The 27,102-nt window shown below is 66.8% G+C and overlaps 9 protein-coding genes and 1 non-coding gene across 10 annotated transcripts; 3 read left to right on the top strand and 7 right to left on the bottom strand.

Moving 5' to 3' along the window:
* Positions 1 to 1,149: 1,149 nt before the first annotated feature.
* On the top strand, positions 1,150 to 6,185 carry RHOBADRAFT_37655 (uncharacterized protein; the record flags this gene model as incomplete). Its single annotated transcript, XM_018413453.1, has 19 exons — positions 1,150 to 1,472; positions 1,592 to 1,676; positions 1,767 to 1,874; positions 1,955 to 2,165; positions 2,235 to 2,302; positions 2,370 to 2,436; positions 2,499 to 2,913; positions 2,987 to 3,086; positions 3,157 to 3,603; positions 3,652 to 3,934; positions 4,003 to 4,120; positions 4,190 to 4,487; positions 4,555 to 4,683; positions 4,764 to 5,044; positions 5,114 to 5,189; positions 5,259 to 5,304; positions 5,370 to 5,520; positions 5,589 to 6,020; positions 6,091 to 6,185. The coding sequence occupies 19 exons, from the start codon at positions 1,150 to 1,152 to the stop codon at positions 6,104 to 6,106; spliced, it is 3,654 nt and encodes a 1,217-aa protein (XP_018270646.1). The 3' UTR covers positions 6,107 to 6,185.
* A 485-nt stretch (positions 6,186 to 6,670) lies between these two features.
* Positions 6,671 to 8,075, top strand: RHOBADRAFT_16121 (uncharacterized protein; the record flags this gene model as incomplete). Its single annotated transcript, XM_018412301.1, has 5 exons — positions 6,671 to 6,697; positions 6,765 to 6,810; positions 6,899 to 7,332; positions 7,412 to 7,780; positions 7,857 to 8,075. The coding sequence occupies 5 exons, from the start codon at positions 6,671 to 6,673 to the stop codon at positions 8,073 to 8,075; spliced, it is 1,095 nt and encodes a 364-aa protein (XP_018270645.1).
* Positions 8,076 to 9,202: 1,127 nt separating this feature from the next.
* On the bottom strand, positions 9,203 to 9,283 carry RHOBADRAFT_t71. Its single transcript has one exon. It is a non-coding gene; the product is annotated as a tRNA-Val (tRNA).
* A 392-nt stretch (positions 9,284 to 9,675) lies between these two features.
* Positions 9,676 to 10,677, bottom strand: RHOBADRAFT_66669 (uncharacterized protein). Its single transcript, XM_018419034.1, has 2 exons — positions 10,402 to 10,677; positions 9,676 to 10,147 (listed from the first exon to the last, which is right to left on the bottom strand). The coding sequence occupies exons 1-2, from the start codon at positions 10,645 to 10,647 to the stop codon at positions 9,716 to 9,718; spliced, it is 678 nt and encodes a 225-aa protein (XP_018270644.1). The 5' UTR covers positions 10,648 to 10,677; the 3' UTR covers positions 9,676 to 9,715.
* A 108-nt stretch (positions 10,678 to 10,785) lies between these two features.
* RHOBADRAFT_66668 (uncharacterized protein) lies at positions 10,786 to 13,236 on the bottom strand. Its single transcript, XM_018419033.1, has 9 exons — positions 12,946 to 13,236; positions 12,550 to 12,595; positions 12,382 to 12,474; positions 11,892 to 12,298; positions 11,611 to 11,788; positions 11,517 to 11,532; positions 11,282 to 11,435; positions 11,134 to 11,206; positions 10,786 to 11,058 (listed from the first exon to the last, which is right to left on the bottom strand). The coding sequence occupies exons 1-9, from the start codon at positions 13,038 to 13,040 to the stop codon at positions 11,047 to 11,049; spliced, it is 1,074 nt and encodes a 357-aa protein (XP_018270643.1). The 5' UTR covers positions 13,041 to 13,236; the 3' UTR covers positions 10,786 to 11,046.
* Positions 13,237 to 13,962: 726 nt separating this feature from the next.
* Positions 13,963 to 16,345, bottom strand: RHOBADRAFT_16088 (uncharacterized protein; the record flags this gene model as incomplete). The annotated part of the gene is made up of 10 exons (XM_018412297.1): positions 13,963 to 14,100; positions 14,265 to 14,447; positions 14,607 to 14,827; positions 14,887 to 14,934; positions 15,020 to 15,112; positions 15,197 to 15,351; positions 15,419 to 15,657; positions 15,729 to 15,854; positions 15,933 to 16,061; positions 16,184 to 16,345. Coding segments are annotated over 10 exons (1,494 nt in total), but the record flags the coding sequence as incomplete, so codon positions are not given.
* Positions 16,346 to 17,020: 675 nt separating this feature from the next.
* On the bottom strand, positions 17,021 to 19,410 carry RHOBADRAFT_15851 (uncharacterized protein; the record flags this gene model as incomplete). Its single annotated transcript, XM_018412278.1, has 8 exons — positions 17,021 to 17,168; positions 17,237 to 17,299; positions 17,336 to 17,504; positions 17,574 to 17,732; positions 17,849 to 18,104; positions 18,170 to 18,468; positions 18,542 to 18,857; positions 19,189 to 19,410. 8 exons carry the CDS (start codon positions 19,408 to 19,410, stop codon positions 17,021 to 17,023), a joined length of 1,632 nt encoding a protein of 543 aa, XP_018270641.1.
* Positions 19,411 to 19,732: 322 nt separating this feature from the next.
* Positions 19,733 to 21,113, bottom strand: RHOBADRAFT_45081 (uncharacterized protein; the record flags this gene model as incomplete). Its single annotated transcript, XM_018414540.1, has 9 exons — positions 19,733 to 19,827; positions 19,911 to 20,037; positions 20,119 to 20,192; positions 20,267 to 20,389; positions 20,513 to 20,553; positions 20,621 to 20,705; positions 20,793 to 20,847; positions 20,913 to 20,925; positions 21,058 to 21,113. The coding sequence occupies 9 exons, from the start codon at positions 21,111 to 21,113 to the stop codon at positions 19,733 to 19,735; spliced, it is 669 nt and encodes a 222-aa protein (XP_018270640.1).
* Positions 21,114 to 22,959: 1,846 nt separating this feature from the next.
* Positions 22,960 to 25,133, top strand: RHOBADRAFT_54388 (uncharacterized protein; the record flags this gene model as incomplete). The annotated part of the gene is made up of 11 exons (XM_018417287.1): positions 22,960 to 23,193; positions 23,270 to 23,347; positions 23,427 to 23,493; positions 23,579 to 23,598; positions 23,666 to 23,735; positions 23,814 to 23,941; positions 24,026 to 24,090; positions 24,158 to 24,200; positions 24,301 to 24,451; positions 24,683 to 24,837; positions 24,971 to 25,133. The coding sequence occupies 11 exons, from the start codon at positions 22,960 to 22,962 to the stop codon at positions 24,995 to 24,997; spliced, it is 1,038 nt and encodes a 345-aa protein (XP_018270639.1). The 3' UTR covers positions 24,998 to 25,133.
* A 232-nt stretch (positions 25,134 to 25,365) lies between these two features.
* On the bottom strand, positions 25,366 to 26,380 carry RHOBADRAFT_54387 (uncharacterized protein; the record flags this gene model as incomplete). The annotated part of the gene is made up of 4 exons (XM_018417286.1): positions 25,366 to 25,447; positions 25,549 to 25,712; positions 25,776 to 26,182; positions 26,341 to 26,380. The coding sequence occupies 4 exons, from the start codon at positions 26,378 to 26,380 to the stop codon at positions 25,366 to 25,368; spliced, it is 693 nt and encodes a 230-aa protein (XP_018270638.1).
* Positions 26,381 to 27,102: the final 722 nt, after the last annotated feature.

Raw genomic sequence — 27,102 nt, 5'->3', positions numbered from 1 at the left:
GGTGCGCCCGCGTTTCTCCTCCTCGCATGGGCCCTGGACGACAGTCGAGCGAGGCCGTCGACCGGCGTCAGTTCGGACTCGACTCGGCGCAGCCGCCAGACCACAAGGCACCCAACTGATGCGCTCGTGTGCGTGCAGAACGACATGGCGTCCTCTTCGACCGACCCCATCGACGCGCCCGTCACCCCTGCGGCCGGCCTCGCCTCCATCCTCAAGCAGCAGTCGGCCTACTACGACCCGTCGTCCCCGGCCGACGCCCAGTTTTTCCCCTCGGAGCCGACCCACCACGCCGACTCGTTGCCGCCCGCGACCGAGCAAGACCCCGAGGCGGCCGGCGCCGAGGACGACTACGACGACCCGGACGGCGCCCTGTGGAGCGGGCCCGCCGCCCGCTCGGTCCCGACGAGCGTCAGCGGCTTCCGCATGCGCGCGCGCAGCCGCAGCGAGATCGACCGCCGCTCGCGCGAGCTCGCCCGGGAGCGTGACCGGGTCGCGGGCGAGCAGAGCGAGGCGGACGACGACGACGCCCGCAGCCGCAAGAGCCGCCGGCGCAGTCGGCGCCGGCGCAGCGGCTCGTCGAGGCGCACGGCGCGCTCTCGGCGAGCGAGCGACGCGTCCGGGACGACGACCGACGCCGAGGGCTTGACGACCGACGCCGAGTCGGTCAGGTCCCGCTCCCGCACTCGCCGCAGCCGCCGCGACGCGTCGTCCGGCAGCGACTCGGAGGAGGACGGCGAGCGCGTCGGCTTCTTCGAGGGCATCTCGAACGCTCTGCGCGGCCGCCGCTCGTCGACCGTGCTCAACAGCCGGCCCGACGCGTCCCCGGCGCGGTCTCGCGCCGGCTCGATCCGCTCGCGCAAGAGCACCCGCAGCCGTGCGCGCACGTCCGGCTACGAGTCGGACGCCGTGTCGGCCCGCAGTGCCGAGAGCGGCGACGACGACGACCCGTACGGACCGTACGGCTCGGACGACGACTCGCTCTCGACGAGCTCGAGCACCCAGTCGTCGTCGTCCTCCCTCGACGAGTCGGGCGGTCCTCGTCGTCGTCGCAACAACGCCGGCGTGCTCGGCCTCCCCGGCGCGGGCGCGAGCGACTTCTTCGGCGAGTCGCGCATCGAGTTTGGCTCGGACAGCGGCGACGATGACGAGATGAGCGAGTTGAGCGAGGACGAGGACGAGGCCAAGAAGGGCGGCAAGGCGTCGCACCAGCTCGTCTACATCCCGGACGAGGACCTGCCGTTGCGGTTCGTCGGCCTGCACCTCAGCCGGGCACGTGTCGTCGCGTGGTGGGTCGGCTGCGTCCTGAGCGGCGGCATCCTGTGGCTCCTCGGCCGGTGGCTTCCGAACCTGTGGCGCAACAGCACCGGCCGCATGGGCGAGTTTGACAGGGCGAGCTACGTCGTCGTCGAGGTGCGCCCTCGTCCCTTTTCCTCCCCCTCTCCCCTCGTCCCTTTTCCTCCCCCTCTCCCCTCGTCCTGCCGGACCCGAAACTGACTCTCGCCTCCCCTCTTCCCTTGCAGACGCATCACCATGCCTCGCAGATCCTCCCGCTCCAAACCCTGAGCTTCGAGACGCCCGTCCCCCTGTCGAGCATCTTCCCGCCGTCGGTCACGGTCCCGCCGGCGCATCGGGAGGACGTCACCAACGCGTCGCGCGCCGAGGTCGCCGAGGACGAGGTCGAGGCCGGCTCGGCGGGCGGTACGAGCGGGACGGCGACGCCTGTCGGCAACAACGGCCACAGCCTCGCAGGCGCAGCGCCCAAGAAGAAGCTCAAGGTCGGCGGCGGCCCGACGGTCGACGAGATCAAGTTCCTCGACTACCGCTACTACCGCTTCTTGCTCCACCCGGATGGGCACTTCCGCATGGTCCGGTCCGTCCTCTCTCCCTCGTCGTCTCGCCGCACCTGGGTCTCGGGTTTTGAGACTTACCCTCGTCGTGACCGACCTGCAGCGAGTGGAAAGACCCGCAGTGGTCGTCCCTGTCGGCCCTGCGTCGCGGCCTCACGTCGAGCGGCGAGGTCGCCTTGCGCACCACGCTCTTTGGGCTCAACGCGATCGAGATCGAGGCCAAGACGGTCGGCCAGCTCCTCATGGACGAGGTCCTGCACCCGTTCTACATCTTTCAGCTCTTCTCTATCGCGCTCTGGAGCGTCGACGACTACTACTGTGCGTCCCCGAGCCGTCCTCCTCTCAGTCTCGCGCGCCTCGGATGCTCACCTTCTCCCTCGCCCTCAGACTACGCGTTCGCCATCGCCGTCATCAGCGTCGTGTCCATCATCTCGACCCTGCTCGAGACTCGGGCAGTGCGTCGTCGTCGTCGTCGTCTCGCCTTTGCCCCGGACCGTGCCTGACCGCCCTTCCTGCCCGCAGAACGTCCAGCGCATGCGCGAGATGTCGCGCTTCTCGTGCCCGGTCCGCGTTCTCCGTGACTCGGAATGTGCGTCGCCCGACCTCGTCTGCCTCAGTCAATGTCCCCTGACCCGCCTGATGCGTCCGCAGGGGTGACCGACGACTCGACCTCGCTCGTTCCCGGCGACGTCCTCGACCTGTCCGACGCGGCGCTCAACACGTTCCCGTCCGACCTCCTCCTCCTGTCGGGCGACGCCATTGTCAACGAGTCGATGTTGACGGGCGAGTCCGTCCCGGTCTCCAAGTACCCGATCGAGCCGTCCGGCGTGCACCTCGTCGCCGCGCCGTCGCTCGCCCAGCAGGCCGGCGAGATCCACCCCGACCTTGCTCGTCACGTCGTGTACAACGGCACCAAGATCATCCGCATCCGCAAGACGTCGCCGGGCGTGCTCGGCGGCGCCAAGGCGGGAGGCGAGCTCGAGGCGACGGCCATGGTCCTCCGCACCGGCTTCAACACGACCAAGGGCGCGCTCGTGCGGTCGATGCTGTTCCCCAAGCCGTTCGGGTCCGTCTCGCACTCTCTCTGTCGGCCTGCAAGCCCGAGGGGCACGCACTGACCTTGCCGGCCCTCCTCGCAGGTTCGCCTTCTACCGCGACTCGTTCCGGTTCATCGGCGTCCTCGGCGGCGTCGCCGTGTGCGGCTTCCTCGCAAGCTCGGTCAACTTCATCAAGCTCGGCGTACGCTCTCGTCGTCTCACTCGACCCTCGAGGCCGACGATGACTGACCTGCTCCTCTTTCCCCGTCCAGATCTCGTGGTCCGTCATCATCATTCGCGCGCTCGACCTCATCACGATCGTCGTTCCTCCGGCACTGCCCGCCACGATGGCCATCGGCACGTCGTTCGCCATCTCGCGCCTGCGCAAGAACGGCATCTTCTGCATCTCGCCGACGCGCGTCAACATTGGCGGCAAGGTCAACATCGTCTGCTTCGACAAGACGGGCACGCTCACCGAGGAGGGCCTCGACGTGCTCGGCGTGCGCTCGGTCGTGCGCTCGACCAACGTGTTCACCGAGCTGCACCGCGACCCGGACGACGTCCCCATCTTTGGCGCCGCCGACGCCAAGACGCCGCTCCTGCACGCCCTCGCCACCTGTCACGGCCTCAAGGTCGTCAACGGCGAGGTCATCGGCGACCCGCTCGACCTGCGCATGTTCGAGTTCACGGGCTGGACCCTCGAGGAGGGCAAGGAGGGCGTCGGCCGTCCGTCGTCCTCGGCCGACGACAAGGTCAAGCGCAAGAAGCCGACCGACCCGACCGCGTCCGCCAAGGTGCCCGAGCGCGCGCAGACGCTCGTCCAGACCGTCGTGCGCCCTCCCGGCGGCGAGCGCTTCAAGCTCGAGGACGCGCTCAAGGCCGGCAGCAAGCACGCCCACTTCCTCGAGCTCGGCGTCCTGCGCACGTTCGACTTTGTCTCGAGCCTGCGCCGCATGAGCGTCCTCGTCAAGAAGCTCAAGAGCACGTCCGTCGAGGTCTACGTCAAGGGCGCGCCCGAGGTCATGGTCGACATCTGCGACAAGGCGACTTGTGCGTCCCCTCCCCCTTCCTTCCACACAGGCACGATCTCGTACTGACAGGCCGAGCGCCTCCCGCAGTGCCCGAGGACTACGAGGACATCCTCGCCGACTACACGCGGCACGGGTTCCGCGTCATCGCCCTCGCTGGCAAGAGCATGCCCGGCCTGACCTGGATCAAGGCTCAGCGCCTCAAACGGTGCGTCCCGCCTCTCTCATCGTCTCGGCCATCGCTCTGTACCCTCTGACGAGCGTCCCCTGCGCGCAGCGAGGCGGTCGAGTCGGGCCTGCGCTTCCTCGGCCTCGTCATCTTCGAGAACAAGCTCAAGCCCGGCACGGCGCCGGCCATCGCGACCTTCCGCAGCGCGCACATCCCGACGCGCATGGTCACGGGCGACAACGTGCGCACGGCCATCTCGGTCGGGCGCGAGTGCGGCATGATCCAGCCGCTCGGGCGCATCTACCTGCCGAGCTTCATCAAGGGCGGCGCGACCGTGTCGAGGAGCCAGATCGAGTGGACCGACGTCGAGGACGACTCGCGCACCCTCGACCCATACTCGCTCCAGGTGCGCCCCCTGTTCGCCTCTTCCCTGAGCCTCGAGCGCGAGAACCTGACGGCCTCTCCTTCCCCAGCCGATCGAGCCCGAGCAGGCGAGCGTCTTCAGCGGCTACTCGGACGAGCGCCGCGAGTACCACCTCGCCGTGACGGGAGACGTCTTTAGGTGGATGATGGATTTCGGCGCGCTCGAGACGCTGCAGCGGGTGCGTCCCTGTCTCTCCCCCTCCCCTCATCGTCCTTGACAGCGACGGCGAGCAAGCCTAACCTCTCCCCTTGGTCCCAGATGCTCGTCAAGGGCCTCATCTTTGCGCGCATGTCGCCCGACGAGAAACACGAGCTCGTCGAGCGCCTCCAGTCGCTCGGCTATACCGTCGGCTTCTGCGGCGATGGCGCCAACGACTGCGGGGCGCTCAAGGCGGCCGACGTCGGGCTCTCCTTGTCCGAGGCCGAGGCGAGCGTCGCTGCGCCTTTTACGAGTCGGCAACCCGACATCCGGTGCTTCCTCGAGGTCATCAAGGAGGGCCGGGCGAGCCTCGTCACGAGCTTCTCGTGCTTCAAGTTCATGTGCGTCGACCTCCTCTTTCTCCATCCATCCCCAAACCCGTTCAGGACTGACACCTCGTCGTCGTGCAGGGCCCTGTACTCGCTCATCCAGTTCACGACCGTCTCGCTCCTGTACACGATCGCGAGCACACTCGGCGACTTTCAGGTGCGTCCTCTGCTCGCCGCCGGCCTCTCAGTTCCTGTCGCGTGCGACTGACTCGGACAACGCGCACAGTTCCTGTACATCGACCTCGCCCTCATCCTGCCGATCGCTGTCACGAGTGCGTCGCCTCCTCTGCGCCGTCTTCCGCCGTCCCTCGACTCACCCGCTTTCCCTCGCTCGCAGTGGGCCGCACCGAGCCGTTCCCTCGCATCCACCCGAAGCGCCCGACCGCCAACCTCATGTCGAAGAAGGTCTTGACGTCGCTCATCGGCCAAATCGTCCTCACGTCCGGGTTCCAGGTCTTTGCCTTCCTCTTCATCCGCTCGCGCGACTGGTGAGCACCCTCTCGCCCTTTCTTCTCCCCCAGAGAGCAGACCCTGACTGCTTTGCGCCGCGCCACAGGTACACGCCGCCCGTCGTCGACCCGGACCAGCTCGACATCTCGTCGTACGAGAACACGTCGCTGTTCCTCCTGTCGTCGTTCCAGTACATCCTCGTCGCCGCCGTCTTCTGTGTCGGGCCGCCATACCGCAAGCCGCTGTACACGAACCGGTGGCTGGTCCTGGCCCTCGTCGCCCTGTCGTCGTTCTCGCTCTACACCCTCTTCATGCCGGCGTCGGCGTGGACGTTCCGCCTCCTCGAGTTTGTCGAGCTCCCGCACGAGTTCCACCTCGAGCTGCTGCTCCTCATCATCGGCAACGTCACGCTGTGCTGGGCGTTCGAGGACGCCGGCGCGCAGCGTGTCGCCAAGTGGATCGGCGACGCGCAGCGCAAGTGGCGCCGCATGCGGGGCACGAGGAAGGCGGGCGGCAAGGCGTACAAGGCCATCACGAGGTGCGTCCCTGCTCTACTCTCTCTCTCTCGCTCTTTACCGACCCCTGACGCTGCTCCTCTCGCCGAGCAGGGCGATGGACGACTGAGCGCAAGAGCAAGTAGACGTCGAAGAGGAGCGGCGAGGCGTGGCAGAGTGTCCCTGTATTGCAGCGCAACGTGTATGTCGACCTCGCAGAGAGCTGTGAGAGGCAGGTGAGCGGGCGCGTCTGCGTTGCGCGTGGTTGGTCGGCGATCGACAGCGACGAGGAGGAGGAGAGAGAGTCTGTCCTCTACCTCGTACCGCACCTCGCCCTCGCCATGGTTGCCCGCTCTGCTGCACACAAGCTTGTCAAGCAGGGTGCCCGTGCCCTCGCCACGGTTGCGCCTACCACGAGGCCGTGCGTCCCCCTTCTCCTCCTCCGATCCTCGCTCGTTCGCCGGACTGACTTCTCCCTCCGCCCTCGCCATGCAGCCCAACCGGTGCGCTGTGCACGTCTCTGTGGGCGTGCGCAGGACTCGACTGACCTCTTGCACCCTCTCCATCTTCGCCTCGTTCCCCGATCGCTCCTCCACCGCCTCATCATCGCCTCCGCATCATCGCCTCGACGACCTGTCCTCCCTCTCGGCATGAATGCCCCTCTTTGCGCCGACCGTACTCGCCAGCTGTCGTCATGATGAACATGGGCGGTCCCGCAACGGTGCGCCCCCATCTTTCTCCTCTCGTTCGCCTCACCCCGGCGCTGACCTCTCTCGCGCACCCGCCAGGTTCCCGAGACGGGCGACTTTCTCTCGCGCCTGTTCCACGATGGCGGTAAGCTCTCCCGGTGCCGCTCGCCCGAGCTGGACAGCGAGCAGGACTGACCATGTGTTCGCCTCCCCCTCCCTCCCCCTTCGCGCAGACTTGATCCCGCTCCCCTTCCAGTCGACCCTCGCCCCCCTCATCGCTCGCCGGCGGACGCCCAAGATCGAGGCCCAGTACGCGGCCATCGGTGGCGGGTCGCCCATCCTCAAGTGGACTCGCACGCAGGGCGAGGGCATGGTCAAGCTCCTCGACGAGCTGTCGCCCGACACGGCGCCGCACAAGGCCTACGTCGCGTTCCGCTACGCCAACCCGCTCACCGAGACGTGCCTCGACGAGATGAAGCGCGACGGCGTCGAGCGCGCCATCGCTTTCACCCAGTACCCGCAGTACTCGTGCTCGACGACGGGCAGCAGCTTCAACGAGATGTGGAAGCAGAGTGTCGAGTTTGGCAAGGGCAAGGCGGCAGAGTCGGGCAAGGAGTTCCAGTGGAGCGTCATCGACCGGTGGGGCACGCACCCGGGCTTCATCGACGTGCGTCCCCGTCCTCCTCTCGCTCCCACCTCGCACCTCGACCCCGACCTGACGACGTCGCCTCTCGTCCCACGCACAGGCCGTCGCGCGCAACATCGAGGACTCGCTCAACACGTACCCGGCCGAGGCGCGCGACAAGGTCGTCCTCCTGTTCTCGGCGCACTCGCTCCCCATGTCGGTCGTCAACCGCGGCGACCCGTACCCGGCCGAGGTCGGCGCCTCGGTCTCGGCCATCATGGCTCGCCTCGGGAACCGCAACCCGTACCGCCTCGTGTGGCAGTCGCAGGTCGGCCCCTCGGCGTGGCTCGGCCCGCAAACGAGCGACGCCATCAAGGGCTACGCCAAGAAGGGCCACAACGACCTGCTCCTCGTCCCGGTCGCCTTCACGTCCGACCACATCGAGACCCTGTTCGAGCTCGACCAGGAGTACCTCGAGGAGGCCAAGGAGGTGCGTCCTCTCCCTCCTCTCGTCCTCGCCGGCATCGTCCCTGTCCTGACCTCGTCGCCTTGTGTCCCGCGCGCAGCTCGGCATGACGGGCGTCAAACGCGCCGCTTCGCTCAACGACTCGCCCTACTTCATCCGCGCCATCGCCGACATCGCCGCCGCCCACCTCAAGAGCGGGCAGACCGTCTCGCCGCAGCTCATGCTGCGCTGCCCCAACTGCACCAACGACAAGTGCGGCAAGGCCAAGTCGTGGCTCAAGAGCTTCGAGGAGACTGCGGTGGCGCCTGCCCAGGCCTAGAGGCGAGCAGTAGAAGCCCGAGTCGTGTAAAAACCTCGCAACTCGCGCCCGGAAAGCCTCGAGCGAGAGCCGGACCGAGAACCCGAAAGCTTTGCCGCTCTCGTTCTTCATCGCTCGCCTCGCCGAGAGAGGCTAGCAGAGAGTGATTGGCAGAGCAGGAAGCGTACTGCCAAGCTGCAGTTGGGGAACGGTGAGCGAGATGCGCTGCCCAAAGCGCGCATGGCCGAGTTGAGAGGCGAGAGGGACGCAGGCCTCCGATCGCCCTCGTATGGGAACCAGACCGTGCACATTCGACTGTGTGGAATACGGCGCGGCAGCACTCGTGCAGCCTGCGAGCCGAGAACGACCCGCAGCTCTCGCTTGAGCCCCTTCGCTACTGCTTTTCGACGGGTTTGCTCGCCCGCCGGCTCTGCGAGGCGCCCGAGACGAGGCCAGCGTGTGCTACATGAGCTGAGACGGGCTTCCACCGAGCCGCCTGAGGATCGGTCGGGTCTTTGCTCGCTGAACGGCGCTCGACGCTGGTTGAGAAGGTGACTCTCACGACGCCGTTCGCTTCGTGTTCTGCTCGTCGGCCTCAATGTTGGGCGCCCGGGCGACATCGAGATGGACTAGGGGAAAGTCTCGACCGCAACTCAACGTCGAACAAGCTGCGGAGCCCGAGGGCCGCAAAGTGCGGCTGCGACCGCCAGCCGGGCACGACGACCTTCTTCGGCTGCGAGCTATTCGACGGCCGCGTCGACGCTATAAGATGAAAGCGCACGCGAGGCTCCAGCCGCTCGAGCCTCGAACAGCGGACAGCCAGGATGAGTAGTGCCGAAGAAGCTGGCGAGCGAAGCGGTCCGAGCGACGCCGCAGAACCGCTCTCCTCTCACCGGACGGCGTTCGCGCAGGGTGCAACGTTTCTGACTGCGCTAAAGCGAGAGAACGCGAGGCACGGACAGAAGAACCTGCGCAGAGGAACGCAAGCATCTGATTGTCGCGGCAAGTCGTTCGGCTCGCCGAGCGTCGCGACGGCAGCCGACGTCTTCAGCGTTCCTTTGCAGCCTTCCAGGCCTCAGGCCTCGTCGCTGATGCTAGAGGGACGCAAGGAGACGAAGCGAGCGAATCTTGACTGCGCAAAAAAAAAGTGATCGCACCCAGGTTTGAACTGAGGACCTTCAGTGAACTAGATGTTAAACTGACGTGATGACCAACTACACCATGCAACCTTGCTTGTCGCAGGGGTTCCAAAGTACAGTACAAGTTACCTGCAGCCAGAATCTGGTCGCACTCGGCCAAATCGGCTCCAGCCCGACAACGCCCTCGAGCGAAAACCAGCTGCAGCTGCACCGAGAGCTGCGTGCCTGCTCTATGTTCACTCGTTCGCCGAGGAGAGACGCTCACTCGAGATCTCGTCAACTGCGCTCGTCCATGCTGATGCGCTCGAGCCTGCTCCAGCGACCTTCTCGAGTTCGCCGCTTTCTCGTTCTCACGAGCGGGGCTCGCTCTCGACTGGACGACAAGGCGAGGGACGCTCTCCGTGTGTGCTTTCAGGCCACGAGGGACAGCCACCGGTCTCCACGAGCTCTCGCTGCCTCTCTCAAGCGAGGGCGCACTTTCGCACAAAGCTCGGCATGCGGAACGGCTGCGATGCACGCGCACTACTTCTTGCCTCCCTTCTTCTCCTTCTTCGCCGGTCCGACGACGTCGCGCTTGCCGAGCGCCGTGCCCGGGCTCTGCGTCGTGACGCCCTCGAGCCAGCTCATGTCGCTCTCCATGCCGAACAGGCCATCGTCCTTCTTGTCGCCTCCTGCCGCTGCTGCCGCCGCCGCCGCCCCTGCAGCGTCGCCCGCCTTGTCATCGGCCGACAGGGCCGCACCGCCGAACCGACCGGCGAAGCGCGCGAGCCGGCCGCTCTCATCCTTGTCGATCGAGCGCGTCTGGGCCGAGTCGGGTGCGGGCGGGTTCCACAGCTTGTGGTTGGTCGGCGAGGCGGTGAGCGGGATGAGGGGTCGAGGCGCGGTCGAGTACAGGAGCTGGTGCGGGCCGACGAGGGGACGAGGTGGTGCGGGAGGGGCGGAAGGAGCTGCGGCCTGCAGTGCGGGAGTGAGGGACTGGGTCAGTGACCTGTACGAGCTCGGCTTGGGTGCATGTACGCCGCGGTCCGCGTGCGTACGAGTGGGTCGCAGCGAGTGCCTCCTCGCGAGGAGGAGCGACGCGACCGATTGGTGGCATCGCTCGGCCGGAGCCGTCACCGGCGCGGCCCCCATACTGTGCCCATGCTCGAGCAGAGGCAACGCCCCGCACGACCCGCACCGCGCGTCGAGAGAGCGAGAGGTGGGCGCACCTTCTTGCCCTTGCCTTTGGCCGGCGCCTTTGCCTCCTTGTCACCCTCCTTGGCCGGGTTGGCGTGCTTGACCGCGGCCTCCTTGGCCTTGCCGTGCGCCTCGACGGCGAATGGCGCGGGCGGGTGGGCGACGACGCTCCGGAAGAGGGGGAGCTTGGGCGGCGGGAGCCGGGTCGCGTGGGCCGGCGAGCGGTATCGCGGGACGGCGTGCGCTGCACTCGACAAGAAAGAGGGCGAAGGGCGCATGTCGGGCGAGTGGGCGAGAGCGGCGGTCGGGTAGGAGGGACGACGACGAGCGACGCGAGGGAGCTCTCGGCGGATCCAGCAGATGAGAGTTGTACCCGGCCGACCTCTCTCGAGTTGTAGACGCTCTGCAGAAGCTTCTGACGGCATGAATAAGACTATGCGATTCCAACTGAAACCAAGACCGCGAGACGAGGAGGACGAGGACGGGGCGGGGACGAGGAGAGGGAAGAAGGGGCGAGAGGTACCCAACGGGCCGCAGCCGGACACGACAGGGGAGAGGAGGACGAGGGGACACGGAAGGAGAGGGGTACGACAAAGAAGAAGGCGTGCGACGGAGCGTGGTCGGGGCGCGAGAGACAGGACGACGGCGACTGGGCGTCGCGAGGGTCGAGACGCCGCTCAGAACAGGCCCTGTACGACGAAAGTGAGAGTCTCAGCTCGGCTGAGCGTCAAAGGTCGAGGCAAAAAGGAGAGAGGTGGACGCACGAGGTCCTCCATGGCCGCCTTGAGGATGCTCTCCTCGACCGCCGCAAAGACGACCTTGAGCTGCTCCGTGTCGCTGCGCACGAGGATCCAGGCAGGGTCAGGTCACAGTGCGCGGCCTGACAAAGAGAGAGAGGAAGGGGGGACGCACGTGGCGCAGGTAAAGTGGACAATGAGCGGCCGGGCTGCCTCGTTGCGGTACAGCGGCCGGAACTTGCTCTCCATGTAGGCGCACCCGGTCGGGTAGTCGGACGGGCCCTCGTAGTCCGAGTAGTACTCGTAGATCGGCGACGTGATGAGCTTGGCTGCGAGGGAGGAAACAGGCGAGTGAGCGACGTTGGACGGGGAGAGTTGCCGAGGCCGAGAGAGAGAGAGAGGGGGCGTACCCTTGAAGAGGTCGGTCTGGGAGGGAGCAAAGACGGCGAGTCAATACGACGACTCGTTGGCGAGAGAGGGCGAGGGAGAGGGCGAGAGGCGCACCTTGTTCATGAAGAGGATGACGCTCGACTGGGCGAACCACCTGCTGTTCGAGATGCTCTCGAACAGGCCCGCCGCCTCGTTCATGCGGTTGATGTCCGAGTCCTCGTACAGCGTCTGGTCGTACTCGGAGATGGCGACGAGGAAGATGAGGACGTTGACGTTCTCGAAGCAGTGGATCCTGCGCAAGGGGGAGGTTTGCCGTGCGTCAGGGCGGTTCAGGAGTCGCTGAACGAGAGAAAGGAAGGCGAGGGAGAGGGAGAGGGAGAGTCGCAGGGACGCACCACTTCTTGCGCTCGCTGCGCTGGCCGCCGACGTCAAACACGACGTAGTTGAGCTGGCCGACCTGGAAGCGCTCCTCGGTGAGGCCCGTCGTCTTGACGCGCGACCTCAAGATGTCCTGGTCGGTCGGGACGTAGTCCTGGGCGCCTATCCGCTCGGCGGCGTCGAAGTAGTAGCTCGCGCTGTCGTTGAGCTGGAACTCGCGCGACTTGGACACGCACGCCTTGGTCGTCGGGTCGGACCACAGGGCGACGAGCGCCTTGGTCACCATCGGGTCGAGCATGGGCGGGCACGGGTCGTGCGCCGAGACGCGGATCGACATGACGTAGGCCGCCTTGTCGCGCAGTGTCGGCGGGAGCGGCATGTTGAGGTCGTGCAGCGCCTCGATCACGACCTGCATCGACTGGATCTGCGACGCGGCAAGACCGAGTCAGCTCTGTCGAGCACGAGGAGGCGCGCCTGCGCCTGAGACGGGCGGTGAAAGGGACGGACCAAGTTGGCGTAGACAATCTCCCGGTAGCCGTCGCGCTCCTCGTCCGTGTACCCGCCGAGGTGGTGTAGCCGCATCTGCTTCAGGATCGTCGACTGCGAGCGCGAAGAAGAAAGGGTGAGCGTGAGTCGGGCACGACGAGCGGCGCGACGAGAGAGGTCGGGGCGCACCTTGCCCGACTCGCCGGTACCGAGGAGAAGCAGCTTGATGTCGCGCCTGCGAGATTGAGAGAGTACGAGGGTCAGTGCTGTGTCTGCCGCCGGCTCGACCCGACCGCTGCTCCGCTCGTCCTCCCGCTCGCGCTGCGGCCGAGTCGCGCGGTGACCAGGCCGGCTTCCACGAGCGCTCGGCGGGACGGTCGCCGGCCCGCACCGCAGCGATGCAAAGGTCGACAAAGCGGCACACGCTGTGTTCCGGCGACTGCAGATCCACTCTGGCGAGTGACGCCGAGCGCGCGGTGTCGATCGAACGAGATGCGGAAGGACGACCCAGCGAGTCCGGCCCTGCTCGACGCGCGCTCGCCCGCTCGCCGGGTACGAGAGAGGACAGGGAACGGAGGGACGCACCGGGCGATGACCTTTTCCTCCTCGTTTTTGCGCTCGCGGACGGCCGTCTGGTAGTCGGCCTCGCGCTGAGCGTCCTTGGAACCACCGCAGCCCATGTTGCTGTGGTTGGTGTGGTGAGGGTCGAGAGGATGGGCGAGGGGAGCTGTTGAGCGGGTCGCTGCTACGGCTGAGCGGGCGAGGCGGGCGCAACACGAGGGAACGAAGTGAGGAGGGGCACTGGGGTGGGGACGACGGCGCTAGAAGGCGAGGGCGGCCGAGGGTGGTTCGGGGCGTGTGCTTGAGCGTGCTCTGGCAGACGGTGCGGGTGCGCAGGAGCTGGCGGCCTCGGGGCGGGGCTGGACGAGGTCGAGCCGAGGAAGGAGGCGGGGCGGGAAGGAGGGAGATGGGGGCGAGGCCGAGAGGGGGCGGCGGTCGAGCTGGCGCAAGGACGTGCGGCAACGAGGGTGAGCTCGCGAGTCCCTAGTCGAGCAAGGGTGGTCCCGGTAGTGCGGGTGCGACGAGCGAGGACGAGAGCTGCCCGCCCTGATCTTCGTCGCCGCCGCGCTGCGTGACCAAGGCCTCGCCTCGAGCGCTCGCTCGATCAGCCGCGGGCGGCTCCGTCTCTCACAGAAGGAGACTCACACAGTGCAGCGGCAGCAGCCAACACACAGAGAAGGACTGGGCGGTCGTCCTAGAGCAACCACAGCGAGCCGCAGCCAAGCTTCCAAACTCTTGCTCTCCTCCTCGTCCTCGCGCTCTCGTACCGCCTTCCCTTCCCGGCCAGCTCTCTCTCTCTCGCCCGTGAGCGGCGCACGCGCCGCCGCAGCTGCGCCGGCCCGACAGCCGAGGATGCGTGCGATGCGAGTTGAGTTGCAGATGCGCGCCCGAGCCTCGTCGCCGTCCGAGGGCTCGAGCGGAATACAGAACGCCCTTCTACCTGTACCGTTGCGCTCGCGGCTCACATGCCGGCGCCGAGGCCGCCGGCATACATCATCGGCCGAATGTGGCTCGGGTGCTGTTGCGGCGCGGGCACGAGCGTCAGATCCAGGTCGTCGTCGAGGACGAGAGGGGGGCAGGAGGACAGGGGCGCACCGGCTGCGCTTCGAACGTCGTGAACTTCATCTCGCCCGACGAGTCGATGCGAGCAAACGCTGCGAGGTTCCCGACCTGGTCGACCTGTGGGTCTCGAGCGCGAACGACGACGAGAGAGGGGAGGGACGGAAGGGTCGAGAGGGAGGGGAGGGGTGCGGCGACGAGGCGAGAGGCTCTGTCAGTCTACGGCTCAACAGAAAGAGAGAGAGAGAGAGAGAGAGAGAGAGAGAGAGAGAGGCAAGACGCACATAGTTGGGTGCGCTGAAGACCGTGATGAGGAGGCCGCCGTGCTCGACGCTGTACCCGCCCTGGCGCACCTCGTGCGCCCGGATGACGGCCGTGATCTCGTTCTTCTCGGTCCAGGCCCGCGTAATGTCGGGACCAAAGCCAAGCCCGACGCCTCGCTTCGACGGTCCACGGCCGGGAGCGTCCTGCGGGCGACGAAGAGGGTCAGCTCGACGTTCGTCGTCAAGTCGAGACGAGAGGAGCGAGTCGACGACGGGGCTCACTTGAGGGTCGGTCCTGCGCAAAGGAGAGGAAAGTCAATGACTGGCCTTGACGGCGCACGAGAGGCGAAAGGGAATGTCGACGCACCAGAGCATCTCGCACATGAGGCCCTCCTGGCCCGGCTGCTTGAGCTTCATCCTCGGGATCGCCCGCACGTCGTCGAGGGTCACGTCGTCCCGGCTGAACAGGCCACCGTGCACGACAAAGAACCGCTTGACGCCCTTGCACAGCGTCGGGTTGGGCGGGTTGGGCGACGCGTCGGACCGAGGCGGCTCCGAGGCGGTGATGAGGGTCGCGAGGGGCACTGCGCGCGACAGCGAGTCAGTGCGAGTCGTCGAGAGAATGCGGGAGAGAGGGACGCACAGGCGGTGAAGATCTCCTCGGACAGCTTGAACGTCTGCGGGCCGTACTCTGTGCGGGGCAACGGCGGCGACGAGTACCTCGAGGTCAGGTCACGCTCGACCGGGACCAGGACGCTAGACGGCTCGGGACGTACTCTTTGTGCTCTCACCCTCGTAGCCGTAGACCCGGTTCATGTCGCTCGTCTCGTGGTTGCCGCGGTTGATGAAGACGTTGCGCGGGTACAACCCTGCGGACGACGGCGCTCAAGCGAGGTCAGCCTCCCGCTCGACGAGGAGGGAGGGAGAGAAGAGGAGAAAGGGGGCGGACGCACACTTGTAGCAGAAGACGGTGAGGAGGATCTCGACGCTCCAGGAACCGCGGTCGACGAGGTCGCCGTCGAAAACGAGCGTGTGTGACGACGACGGCGCGCCGGTGAGCGTCAAGAGGTGCATGAAGTCGTAGAACTGGCCATGGACGTCGCCGATGCTGAGGAGGACGAACGAGAGTCAGTACACGGCGGCAGAAGAGAGACGAGGAGACGGCGAGGACGTACACGTCGACCGTCTGGCCCTCGGGAATGGGCACGTCGACGAGCGTTTCCTCCTCCTTCAAGATGTTGTAGGCGCCGATGAGGATCTGCCACACGATGCGCTTGGGCAGGAGCTTGCCCGCCTTGAAGTGCTCGACCATCGCGTCGACAAAGTCCGAGGTCGGGCGAGCGTCGCCGTCGAGTCGCGGACCGTCATAGTCGGACGGGATGGGGAACGCGCCGTCGTCGAGCTGCTTCTGAAGCTGTGGGCACCGGGGCGCAGGTCGGCTTGCCGCAAAAAGCGCGAGAGGTTCGGGAGGAAAGGGGGACGGACCGTCACGCTCGGCGCCTCTTCCTCCTTGCCCTTGATCGCCGACTCGAACGCCAAGCGCCGTACGAGCTTCTGGGTCGCATCGAGCTGCGACTTGGCGGCGGCGTTCTTCGGGTCGAGCGAGATCACCTGTCGCCGGGCAAAGACGAGGTCAGAAAGGAGGATGGGTAGGACGACGAGGAGAGGAAAGGCGGTGACGGTGCGCACCTTCTTCAGGTCGACGATCGCAGCCTTTGGCTTGAGGATGGCGAGGTTGGCGAGAGCTCGTCGGTAGTACGCCTGCGCGGAGAAGGTCCGAGTGAGCACCTGCACCTGGGTGCGGAAGGGAAGCGAGGCCTGGTGCGCACCTTGACGGCACGGCTGTCGAGCTCGATCGCTCGGGCTGCGGACAGGGACAGGTCAGTAGTCGACTCGAGATGCGGAGAGAAGCGAGAAGAGGACGCACACGAGTCTGCGACGCCCAAGCCGTACTCCTCGAGCTTCAACCGGACCGCGGCGCGGTTGCTCCACACGATCGGGTCGAACGGGTTCTTGTTGAGCGATGCAGTGTACAGGTCGAGCGCCTCGCGGTACCGAGAACTGCTGAAGTGCGTGTTGGCCTGCGACTTGAGGCTGAGGGCGAGCTGCGGGGAGGGGCAAGAGGTCAGTGTCGCTCGCCTGAGCTTGCGAGTGCGCCCACCTTCCAGCGAGCGCTCTCGAAAGAGGACCGCCGCGCTGTACGCCCCTCGCGCGGCTCGAGAGAACGCGGAGACGCACCTTCTTGTCGTCCTCGCTGATCTCGTCGAGGCTCTCGGCCCGGACACCGCCCTCGCCGCCGCCGACCGAGGTGCCGTCGATGGACGGCTCTGGCGCCTCGCCGCTCAAGGGCGCGCGGTACCCGTTGAGGTCGTCGCTGAGAGAAGTGGCGGAGGTCGAAGGCGAGCTCGGCAGCGAGCTGGTCGGCGACGAGTCGTCGTTGGCAAAGGACATGGTGCGGGTCGAGAGGGATGCTGTGCACGAGCTGCAGGCGGCTCTGGCTGTAGCTGGGCGAGAGAGCGCGAGCGGTGCCTCGCCTTGTTGTCCAACTCCGCGCGCCGGCGGCTCAGGCGCCACTTTGTCTCGACCAGCTGCTGACTCGCACGAGCCGCGTTCCTGCTCTCAATCTCTCGTTACGCTGAGCATGGCGGCCAGACTCTGCTCGAGAGCATCGAGCAGTCGAGGCAGACGACACGAGCGAGCCGGCGTTTACGCTCCCTCGAGGCATCTCTCGGCAAAGACGAGTCGCACGACCACCCTCGTTGCAGCACCGACAGCTGCTACAGCTTCTTGACCTTGGCGCGCCGTGCGAGATCGTCGGGCGTGATGCGGAAGCACTCGTCGATGAGCGCTGCCCGGAAGGTGTTCGGGCCCTGGACGTCTGCGCGCTCGGCGGCGAGCTCGGCGGCGACGTTGATGGCGACGAGACTGTAGTACGAGAGCCCGAGTCAATACGTCGCAGGAACGAGAGGCGCCGAGAGCGGGAGCGGACGCACCCTGCGACCGCGGCGGACAGGCTGCCCGACTCGTGGCGCAGTCCAGCAAAGAGTGCGACGGCCCTGCGCATCGTCGGTAGTCAGTGACGGACGCTCCACGTCGAGCACAGAGAGAGAGACAGGCTCGCAGGGAAACAGGGGACGCACGCGCTCGCCATACAGCCTGAGCCCGTGATGCTCTCCTGCCACTCGCTCCCGTTCTCGATCGCAAAGACATCGCGGCCGTCCGAGACGTAGTCGACCTTGCCCGACATGGCTACGACAAGCTCTGCGGGTTGCGGCTCGTCAGGACGGCGAGGGCGGAACCGGGTCGAGGCGGGGAGAAAAGAGGACGCACTCTCCCTCGCCGCGAGCGTGCGCACGACGGATGCAGGGTCCTTGAAGCCGGCGCCGACGCTGTCTACGCCTCGCGCCTGCACCTCGCTAAGCCCGGCGAGCGCTCCGACCTCGCCGGCGTTGCCCTTGATGATCGAGACGTGGCAGGCGTTGAGGAGGTCTGCGAGGGAGGGCGAAAGGAGAGGGACGGGACGAGGGAGGAGGGGGCAAACACGGATGTCAGCTCGCCGTATTCCTCGAGAGCAGAAAGTCCAACGAGTGGAAGACGAGACGGACCGCTCGCGCTCTTTTTCCTGTACTCGGTCGCGCCGACGCCGACCGGGTCAAACACGACGGGCTTCTGGTTCCGGTTCGCCGCCTCGCCGGCGATCTTCTGCGACGCGATCTGCTGCTCGGTGATGGTGCCGAGGTTGAGGAGGAGGCACGAGATGAGCGTCGACAGGTGCGGCGCCTCGTCGGGCGAGGACGACATGATGGGCGACGCGCCGAACGCGAGCGTCAGGTTGGCCGTGTCGTTCATGACGACCTGGTTCTGCGGGCCCGACGGCGAGTGTCAGGGCCTTGCGCACCGCGACGAGAGGGATCTGAGAGACGCACCGTGATGTGGTGGACGAGGGGCTTGTGCGCGCCCTCGCGAAGAAGCTTGAGCATGTCGACCGCGTTGCGAACGAGCTGCTGCTCGTCGAGGGCCGCCGTCGACGCATTCAGGTTCCACGAGGGCAGCATTTTGCGGCCGAGGAAGAGCGCGCGCAGCTCGGTCGCGGCGGTGAACGGGTCGTGCGCGGCCGAGATGGACGAGACGACGGCGAGGCCGTCGAGGTGGCGGTAGCCGCCGCTCGCGAGAGGTGCGGGCGTCTGCGCGAGGACGTTGGGGATGGTGGAAGGGGTAATGCCGCCTGCGAATCGAAGGGACAGGTGAGCGTTCGTCGGCGTGCGCCGCAGAAGACGAGGACGAGGACGAGGACGCACCAATGACGACCGCCTTGACCTCGCTGTCGCCGAGGACCTCGAGGATGGCCCGTACACCCCTCGGGCCCATGATCGGGTTCAGGTTCTTCTTGGTCTGGGTCCCGAAGCACGGGCCGATGCCGACGTAGTCCGCGACACCCTCGTCGAGGACGAGGCGCATCTCGTCGACCGTGTTGACGCTGACGCCGAGAAGAGCATCGGGACCGAGGAGCTGCCGTGCAAGACGGGCAGGGAGGTCCGACTGGCCGACGTGCAGGTGGCACTTGAGGAGGCACGCGATGTCGAGGCGGTCGTTGACGAAGAGCGGGACGTTGTACTGCATCGAGGAGAGACCGAGTCAGCGACGCAGGTCCTCAGACCTCCTCAGGGTGCCCCTCGCAGCCCTCAAGTGTCCCACAGAGATCCGGCGAGGCCGGCAGCGCCACGACGGCGCCGTCGCCCAACGCTCGCACGGAGCGCTCGCTCAGGAAAGGCGGCGGACGGTCCTCGCTCCGGGTCTGGGCAGTACAGAGCGCAGGGACCCGTCTGGGCTCGCGTGTGCAGTCCCCCTGCCTCGCCCGCCCCCGCTCGTCCTCATCAGCTCCTCCTCGTTCCGATGACGATTCCCTGCTGCCACCTGCTCGAGAGAGGAGAGGAATGGGACGCACACGGTCGCACACCTCCTTGCTCCTCCTTGCCACCTCGTAGAACTCGCCGCCGTCGACGTCCTTCTCCCTGACCTGGACGACCGTCACGCCGCCGGCGAGGGCTTGCTCGAGGTGGGCGAGGTACCAGTCGCCAGGCGGACCGGTGTAGCTCGTCGGTGCTGGTGGAAGCAGGGAGCGGCCCGTGACGTAGTACAGGCTGTAGTCGATGCGAGGGCGCGACATGGTCGAAGGAAGACGAGCAACGTGTGGGGGGAGCTCTCGAGGCGGCGCCTTTCGCAAGCTGTGCGCTGCGCTCGTTCCCTTTTGAGCCTTGTCGTCGCAACAGATCGCGGCAAGAATAGCGTCAAGAAGCGAGCCACGGCGCAGAGACAAGAGGCGGCGGCGCTCTCTATAGAGCTCTCGCGGCGAGGCGACGGTGGGCGCGACTAGCAGAACCTCGATGCAACACACAGCTAGTGCACGCTACGAACGAGAACTCGACCAGATCGCGAACCTTGTTGGGCGGCGAGCATATTTCTGCGGGCGCGAAAGAGCGCGAGTCAGTTTACGAAGGCCGAGATGACGAGGGTGGGATGCAGGACGTACACTCGTCGTCCTCCTCCGACGAGCGCTGCTCCTCGACGATCGCCGAGGCGATGCCTGCATGAGACAAAGGCGGCGAGGTCAGGTTCAGGTTCTCGAGGATGGCAAAGGTGGAGAGGGAAGCGCAAGGCGAGACGCACGGTCAAGGTCACGCTGGCCGTCGACGGTGATGCGGCGACCACCACGGGCAGTGTCGTGCTCGAGGACACCGATCTTCTCAAGGGCCTGGAGGACCTTGCGCTCAACCGAGCGCGAGCCGTCGGCGTGCTGCGAGGGGTCGAGCGCGGTCAGTACAGGCTCGCCGCCGGCGCCGCCGCCACCAGACAATCAGGAGAGACGCAGACGCACGTGCGACGGGCGCTGGCCGCGGTTGACCGAGCCGCCGTGGAGCTTGGCGAGGGCGCCAACACCGACGTGCTTGCCTGCGGACGAGGAGCGAGGGGTTAACACGCGCGCTCCGATTCAGGCCGGGAGAGGAGGAGAGACGAGGACGCACGGAGGTAGATGTGGCGAGCGACGGCGGCGGCACGGATGTAGAACCAGTCCTGGTCGTACGGCGCGAGCTCCTTGCCAGTGCCGGTCTTGACGACGTCGACCCAGACGGGGATCTCGAGCTTGCCTGTGTGCGCGCACGCCGGCAAGAAAGGTCAGGCACGGTTCGTCTCGGCATCGGGGACTGCTCGGGCGGGCGATAGGCGAGGCGAACAGCGTGCTCAGTTGCAGTCCCGCGGAAGCCGCGCACGGGGCGAAGCCGCGCGCGCGCCGAGACCGGCAGCATAGACCCTACGGCGTCACACGAGAGGTTCATGCCCTTTCGGGCCACCTAAGGTGCTAAGCCAAGGGTCTATACAGGTTGCCGGGCGGGCTGCTCGAGGCGAGGGCGGTCGGGCCGTCGACGATGGCGCGGGCGAGCGCAGCACCGCCGTGAAGCCGGCCTGGTACAGCCGCGCTCGTCGTGCAGGCGGGTCGGCACGGGGCAGGGTCGTCGGGCGAGGGCGAGGGCGAGGGCGAGGGCGACTAACCGGAGCGCTTGAGGTGGGACGAGTAGGCGGCAATGAAGGCCTCGGGGGTAACGTCCTGTGGGGCACGACAGGCGTCAGTATGATTCAGGAACGAGGGGAGAGAGAAGGCGTCGGACGCACGCGAACGCCAGGCCTGCAGGTGAGAGGCGCGGGGGGAGGAGAGGGGGAGAGGCGCGAGGGTCAGTGAGTGCTCGAAGGGGCGCAAGGATCCGGTGCTGCGGCATTGCGGCGGCTCGATCTCAACGTCCATCTCGCAGTCCTCAACAGACCGCCCGCCGAGCCCTCAGGCGTGTGTCCCGCCTGCTGCCACCGCGAGCTCATCTCGTCGCGGCCTCGCGCTCCGCCCTCTGCCCTCCTGCGGGCCGGTCGGGCTCGTGGCCGTTTGCCGAGGCCCTGGTGGCCACCTTTGGCCCTCGGGCAGCGTTGTCGAGGTGCGAAAGGGCGGCGCTGGCGAGACGGGCGAGCTCGAGGCGAGAGGCGGGTTCAAGACGGCCGCGCTCGCCGACGGGGAGGGGGGTGCGTGGGGAGGAACTGACATGGTGAAGGAGCTGAAGGAGGGGGTGACCGCGGGAAGAAGAGCCGGTGAAGGTAAGGGGAGGGGACGCGGGCGGTACGGGGGCAAAAAGGACGGCGCGCTTGGTCCCGCTTCGACGAGCGGGCGCGCGGGGCGGAATTCACAAGTGGGCTCGTTTCGCCTCCTCCCCTGAGCCTCGTCGCACCTCGCCCAGTTCCTCGTCGTCCTCCCTCTTCTCTCTTCCCTCTCGCACACGGAAACCTTTTTCCCGCCTCGCCTCGCCTCGCCGCTTGCTGGCTTGCATCTTCTGCACTCGTGTCGCTCTCGACTCGGTCTGCGCACCGCGTTCCTAGTACCTGCGCCTCGGCAACTCGACCTCGACCCTCGACCAGCTCGACCACGACCGCAACTCGCGCCAACGTCGACTCGCAGCAGCAGCTCAGCAGCTCCCGTGCGACCCACTTCACTCGGTGAGCACCCTCCTCCCGTTTCCGTCCGCCCCTCTTTCCCCCTCGCGCGCGCACTCTCGACTTCCCCGCCCTTTCGTCCTCGTCGCCGTCGTCGGCGGTTGCCGATGAGTGATCACCATACACTACAGCATAGTTCAACCTGATCTGTGGCTACTACCACAATGTTGAACACGATCATCTCTTTCGCTCCTATCTGAGGCTCCACCCGACGCCAACGACGAGGACGCCCGGACGAGGCGCGCGCGCGCACCAGCAGACTCAACCTCGCTCGTTCGAATACTGATCTCGCCTTGCGTCCCTCGCAGACCTCTCGCGACACCAACGCTCAAGCGCAGAGGCGGCGTCGCGCCGGCTCTGAGCTCCTGCCGTAGACATGCTCCTTTCTCCTTTGCAACACTCGATCTCGCTTTCTCTTCCTTCCATGCCCGTCGCCTTCTGTCGTCGAAAGTTCGCTGTGAACGAGAGGAAAGGCGCAAGCATCTCTGTGCGCGAGGGCACTGAGTCGCACGCGGGCGATCGCCAAGTCGGTCTCGCCGCACGGACCCACCTCCGTAGCATGCTCGGCTCGCGCAGGAGCGGCCGTTCAGGTGGCCGAGCGTCTCGCAGACTGTCGCGCGGCAGCCTTGCCGAGCGAGCCCTTCGAAGTGCGCGAGCTGTAGCTGGACACGCCGACCAGGCGGGCGCACGCTGCGAGCACGCCTCGCATCAGAGTGGGTCTGCTCCGGCCGAGTCGGCACGACAAGGCGGCGTCGCAGCATGCGCCGCGTCGGCAAGCCTCTCGACGCGGAGAGACGGCACAAACGAGTACGAGCGAGCGAGCGAGCAGGGTCGCAAGCAGGGCAACGAGGACGCTGTCGAGCGCCTCGCACGCCTGGCTGCAGGGTGAGAGCGAGCAAGTATTGGCCGCAGCGAGTGCAGATGCAGAGCGGCCGGGTAGTGGGAGGGACGAACGAGCAAGGAGGAGAGGAGGAGCGGCGGAGGTTGACCAACCCACCACCACGCACTCACCTGCTGAGCACTTTCCGAGCACTTGAGCAGCCTCTAGCACACTCTACCTCGCCCCTCGACCCGCCGCACAGCCCGCACGAGCGAGTACCGACCTCGACCGCCTCATCACCTCGACCGCCGGTCCTCCCGCCGCGTCTCGACACCACACGCTCAAAGAGCCTGTCCGCCGCACACCATGTCCTTCTTCGGTGCCCGACCAGCAGCAGCCCTCGAGCCCAAGGACATCGAGGTCCCCAACCTCCCCGCCGACTCGATCTCGGCCGTCGCCTTCTCGCCGACCGCCGACATCCTCGCCGTCGCGTCATGGAGCAACGAGGTGCGCCTGTACGAGGTCAACCCGCAAGGCCAAGCCGTCGGCAAGGCGGCCTACTCGCACGAGGGTCCCGTCTTGGACGTGACCTGGTCCAAGGTGCGCACCTTGCGCTCGCCTCGTTCGCACACCCACAGACCGCGAATTGACTCGTGTGTCCTTCCACCACCTGCAGGACGGCTCCAAGGTGTTCTCGGCGGGCGCCGACAAGGCTGCGCGCATGTTTGACCTCGCGACGATGCAGGCCCAGCAGGTACGTCTCTACTTTCCTCGCCCTTCACTCGCCCGCCGAGCTGGTCGCGCACCCAGAGAGCTAACATGCCACACGACAGGTCGCACAACACGACGAGCCGATCAAGTGCGTCAAGTACTTCGAGGCCAACGGGCAGGGCATGCTGGGTGCGTCCCGGCTCTCTCGCTCTCTCTCCGCGACGCACTCTCCCGTCGAGCGGCTCACTGATGAGCGACCGATCTCGACGCACAGTGACGGGTTCGTGGGACAAGGTGCGCTCAGTCGTTCAAGCTCTCGACCGACAGGAGCCCTTCCCGACTGACCTCGTCGCGGAAACAGACACTCAAGTACTGGGACCTGCGCACGCCCAACCCGGTCGCGACGGTCCAACTTCCTGAACGGTGCTACGGTGCGTCCCTCGCCGCGTTCTGTCTCCCGTCCGCTGCGGCAGACGTACTCACGCTTCCCTTTGCCCTCGCGCCCGCAGCTCTCGACGTGTGCTACCCTCTCATGGTGGTCGGCACCGCCGAGCGTCACATCCAGATCTTCAACCTCACGCAACCGACGCAGGCGTTCAAGACCCTGACGAGCCCCTTGCGGTGGCAGACGAGGACTGTGCGTCCCGCTCTTTCGCCCTCGCGCCCTTTCCTTTCCGTCTCGGTACGACTCACTGACCTGCCTGACTGGCACCCGATTCAGATCGCGTGCTTCCCAGACGCGACGGGCTACGCCATCGGGACGATCGAGGGGCGCGTCGCGATCCAGTGCGTCCTCGTCCTCGTGCCGTCCGCTCGCCCAGACGGCCTTCTCACGCTTCTACCCCGCGCGCAGACACGTCGACGACAAAGCCGCAGGCTCCAACTTTACGTTCAAGGTTCGTCCCTCCTGTCGTCGCCTCTCTCGTCGAGACTTGCCGCGCCCTCGTCCCTGACCCGCCCTTCCCCGTCTACGCCCTGCTTCTCACCCTCTCGCAGTGCCACCGCAAGGACGACCCGGCGCCGTCCAAGTCGTCGAGCGTGTACGCCGTCAACGACATCCAGTTCCACCCGTACGGCACGTTCTCGACAGCCGGCAGCGACGGCACGATCAACTTTTGGGACAAGGAGAGCAAGACGAGGCTCAAGAGTGCGTCCCTCGCCTTTCTCTCTATCTCTCCCGTCGACGAGAAGTAACCCTCGAGGAGCACGGTGCTGGTCGCGTCCTGTATGGGCGCGCTGGCCCGTCGTCCTCGAGCCGCGCCGCCGTCGTCATTGCGAGCCGTCACTGACTCTGCGCTTCCCTTCTGCCTCCTCTCTTCCCCTCGGTCGTCCCTTTCTGGTCTCTCTATCTTCTCTATCGGCGCTATTGCATCGACAGCCTTTGACGCCAAGGGTGGGCCGATCGCGTCGACGTCGTTCTCGTCGTCGGGCCGGATCTTTGCCTACGCCGTCACGAACGACTGGTCCGGCGGGCACATGAGCAACAAGCCCGACTTTATCAACAAGGTGTACCTGCACCCGTGCAAGGACGAGGTGCGTCCCCCTTCTCGGTCGCCCGTCTCTCCCCTCTCGCCGCCCTCCTTGCCGCCGCCGCCCTTCCTCGAGCCGAGCCGGAGACGCCGCCGGCACTCACTGACTTTCTCTCGCCTCTTTCACGCGCTCACAGGAGGTCAAGAAGCGCAACAAGAAGTGAGCGGGCGCGCTCTCTCGAGGTGGTGGTGGTCGAGCGATGGAGGAAGGCGAGGAGGGCGAGGAGCTTTGGCAGCTGGTTCTCGGTCGAGGGAACGGCTCTCGCGTGTCATTGATACCCTGCAGAGGCTCTTTCGCGCTCTCGGCCGGACGAGAGTGGCCCGACGAAAGCTCGAGTCGAGAATGAGCGAGAAGAAGGACAGCTCGACAGACTCTGCGACGAAGCTTCGTGTGCAAGGACGAATGCGCTCTACGATGCAGAGGGGGAGGAGTGAGGGGCTATGGGCGAGGAGGGAGAGGTACAACAAGCTCGAGACGGCCGAGCGGGCGGAGGAGGACGAGGGGGCGACGAGGGGAGGGAGGGGTCGCTGCTCAAACGACGGGCGCCGAGCCGGCGACGGCGAGAGGGCCCTCGGCGGGGACGAGGTTGCCGAACGAGTCCCGGCGGGCGCGGCTGCGAGCGCGAGAGCGAGGCAGTGAGCGCCCGAGTCGAGAGCGAGGCAGTGAGCGCCCGAGTCGAGAGAGGGGAGGGGAGGCGAAGGGGACAGGACGCACAAGAAGGTGTAGCTGAGCGTCACCTCGCGGATGTCCTTCATGTTGGGGTCGTCGACAAAGTCGCGGTCGATGAAGAAGAAGACGGGGAGGTCGACCTCTTCGCCGGCGAGGAGGCGCTGCTCCTCGAAGCAGAAGCACTCGACCTTGGCAAAGTAGGGCGCGATCTGCGAGGGAGGCAGGCAGGGGGTCAGGCTCGGTCCTTTGAGAGAGAGAGAGAGGGTGCGCACGTTGTTGGGCGTGACGTTGTAGGTGGCGATGCCGACAATGTCCTCGTCCGAGTGGTTGGTGGCCGTGTAGAAGGCGAGGGCCGTCTCGCCGGGGAGGACGCGGACGTCGCGTTGCTGGGGCTCGAACGACCACGGGAGCGAGTCGCTCGAGTCGGCGTTGAAGGTGACGCGGATGCGGCGGTCGAGGTCGGTGCGGGCGACGAGGCGCTCGGGGACGAAGCGCGACTGGTCGGTCTGCGGGGTGCCGGCGTAGCCCGTCGCCGAGCAGAATACGCGGTACAGCGGGACGGCGAGGTAGGAGCCGGCGGTGACGACGAGGATGTGGCGGCCGAGTAGAGCAAGAGGGAGCGGTTGCGCTGGCGGTAGTGCTCGTGGCGAGCTCGCTGGTACGCTCCCTGCTGCGGTCGCTGTGGCGGGTGCGGCGAGGGTCGGGGTGCGGTGCCGGTGGCCGTGCTGGAGGTCGAGGCGAACCTGTGGCGGGCGAGGTTGGCGATCCGGGGAGCGAGTGGTCGGCGAAGGGCGAGGAGGGCGGGGGACGGGGACGACGCGAGAGGGGTGCGGGAACGCAAGGGTGTTGCAATGCGTGGCAGGGTGCGTGTGAGCATCTTGGCCTCGCTGCTCGAGGTGGTGGGCGAGAGCGAGAGCGTCGGCTCGAGTTCATCAGCTGCTCCCCCCGAGATCTCTCGTCCTCGTCTCGCCACTCGTCCGCACTCGCTGCCAGAGACCATGCCGCCGCGCGACGACTACAACCACGCCGCTCGCAAGCGCACCGCAACCCTCCCGCAAAAGCTCCGCACCGAACTCGAACAGCTCGGACACCTCCCGCCCAACTCGAACAAGCCCCGCAAGTCGCGCAAGGAGCGCCGCAAGGACAAGCGCACCCTCCCAAAGCTCAACCGCAAACTCGCCCACGAGGGCCCGCAAGCCGCCACCCGCAAGCGGCCCGCCGACGACGACCAGTCGACCAGCACCGCCCCCTCGTCGTCGCGCAACCCGCAACCTCCCGCACCACCCGCCAAGCGCACAAAGGTCGCACACCCGGCTCCCGACGCCGACGCGACCGCCGCTCCCGCCGCCGCCCAGCCCAAGCAAACCGCCCTCGAGCGCCGCCTCGCCAAGCAGGAGCGCGGCACCGGTCCCGACCCGCGCACGCGCAACAAGGACCCGGCCGCCACCGACGAGGACCGCGAGATCGCCTGGCTCGAGGCCAAGCTCGGCCTGCAGCAAAAGGCCCTCACGAGCGCCGAGAAGGGGAGGATGCGCAGCGAGTTTGACGACGACGGCCTCGGAGGTGCGCCCCGATTTCGTCCCCTTCCGCCCAACTCTC

Source organism: Rhodotorula graminis (assembly GCF_001329695.1).
Source record: "Rhodotorula graminis WP1 unplaced genomic scaffold RHOBAscaffold_8, whole genome shotgun sequence".
NCBI classification, from domain to species: domain Eukaryota; kingdom Fungi; phylum Basidiomycota; class Microbotryomycetes; order Sporidiobolales; family Sporidiobolaceae; genus Rhodotorula; species Rhodotorula graminis.
The sequence above is the reverse complement of the archived record's forward strand: the minus strand, read 5'-3'. Positions and strand labels throughout refer to the sequence as shown.

Excerpts from the sequence above, each read along its gene's own strand:
- RHOBADRAFT_66668 (XM_018419033.1), bottom strand. The coding sequence starts at position 13,040 with ATGGGCTGCGGTGGTTCCAAGGACGCTCAGCGCGAGGCCGACTACCAG. Across the intron at positions 12,475-12,549 it reads GTACCGGCGAGTCGGGCAAG|TCGACGATCCTGAAGCAGAT; the intron begins GTGCGCCCCGAC and ends TCGCGCTCGCAG. Across the intron at positions 11,207-11,281 it reads GTCCACTTTACCTGCGCCAC|CGACACGGAGCAGCTCAAGG; the intron begins GTGCGTCCCCCC and ends CCTCGTGCGCAG.
- RHOBADRAFT_66669 (XM_018419034.1), bottom strand. The coding sequence starts at position 10,647 with ATGCGCCCTTCGCCCTCTTTCTTGTCGAGTGCAGCGCACGCCGTCCCG. Across the intron at positions 10,148-10,401 it reads CCAAAGGCAAGGGCAAGAAG|GCCGCAGCTCCTTCCGCCCC; the intron begins GTGCGCCCACCT and ends CCCGCACTGCAG.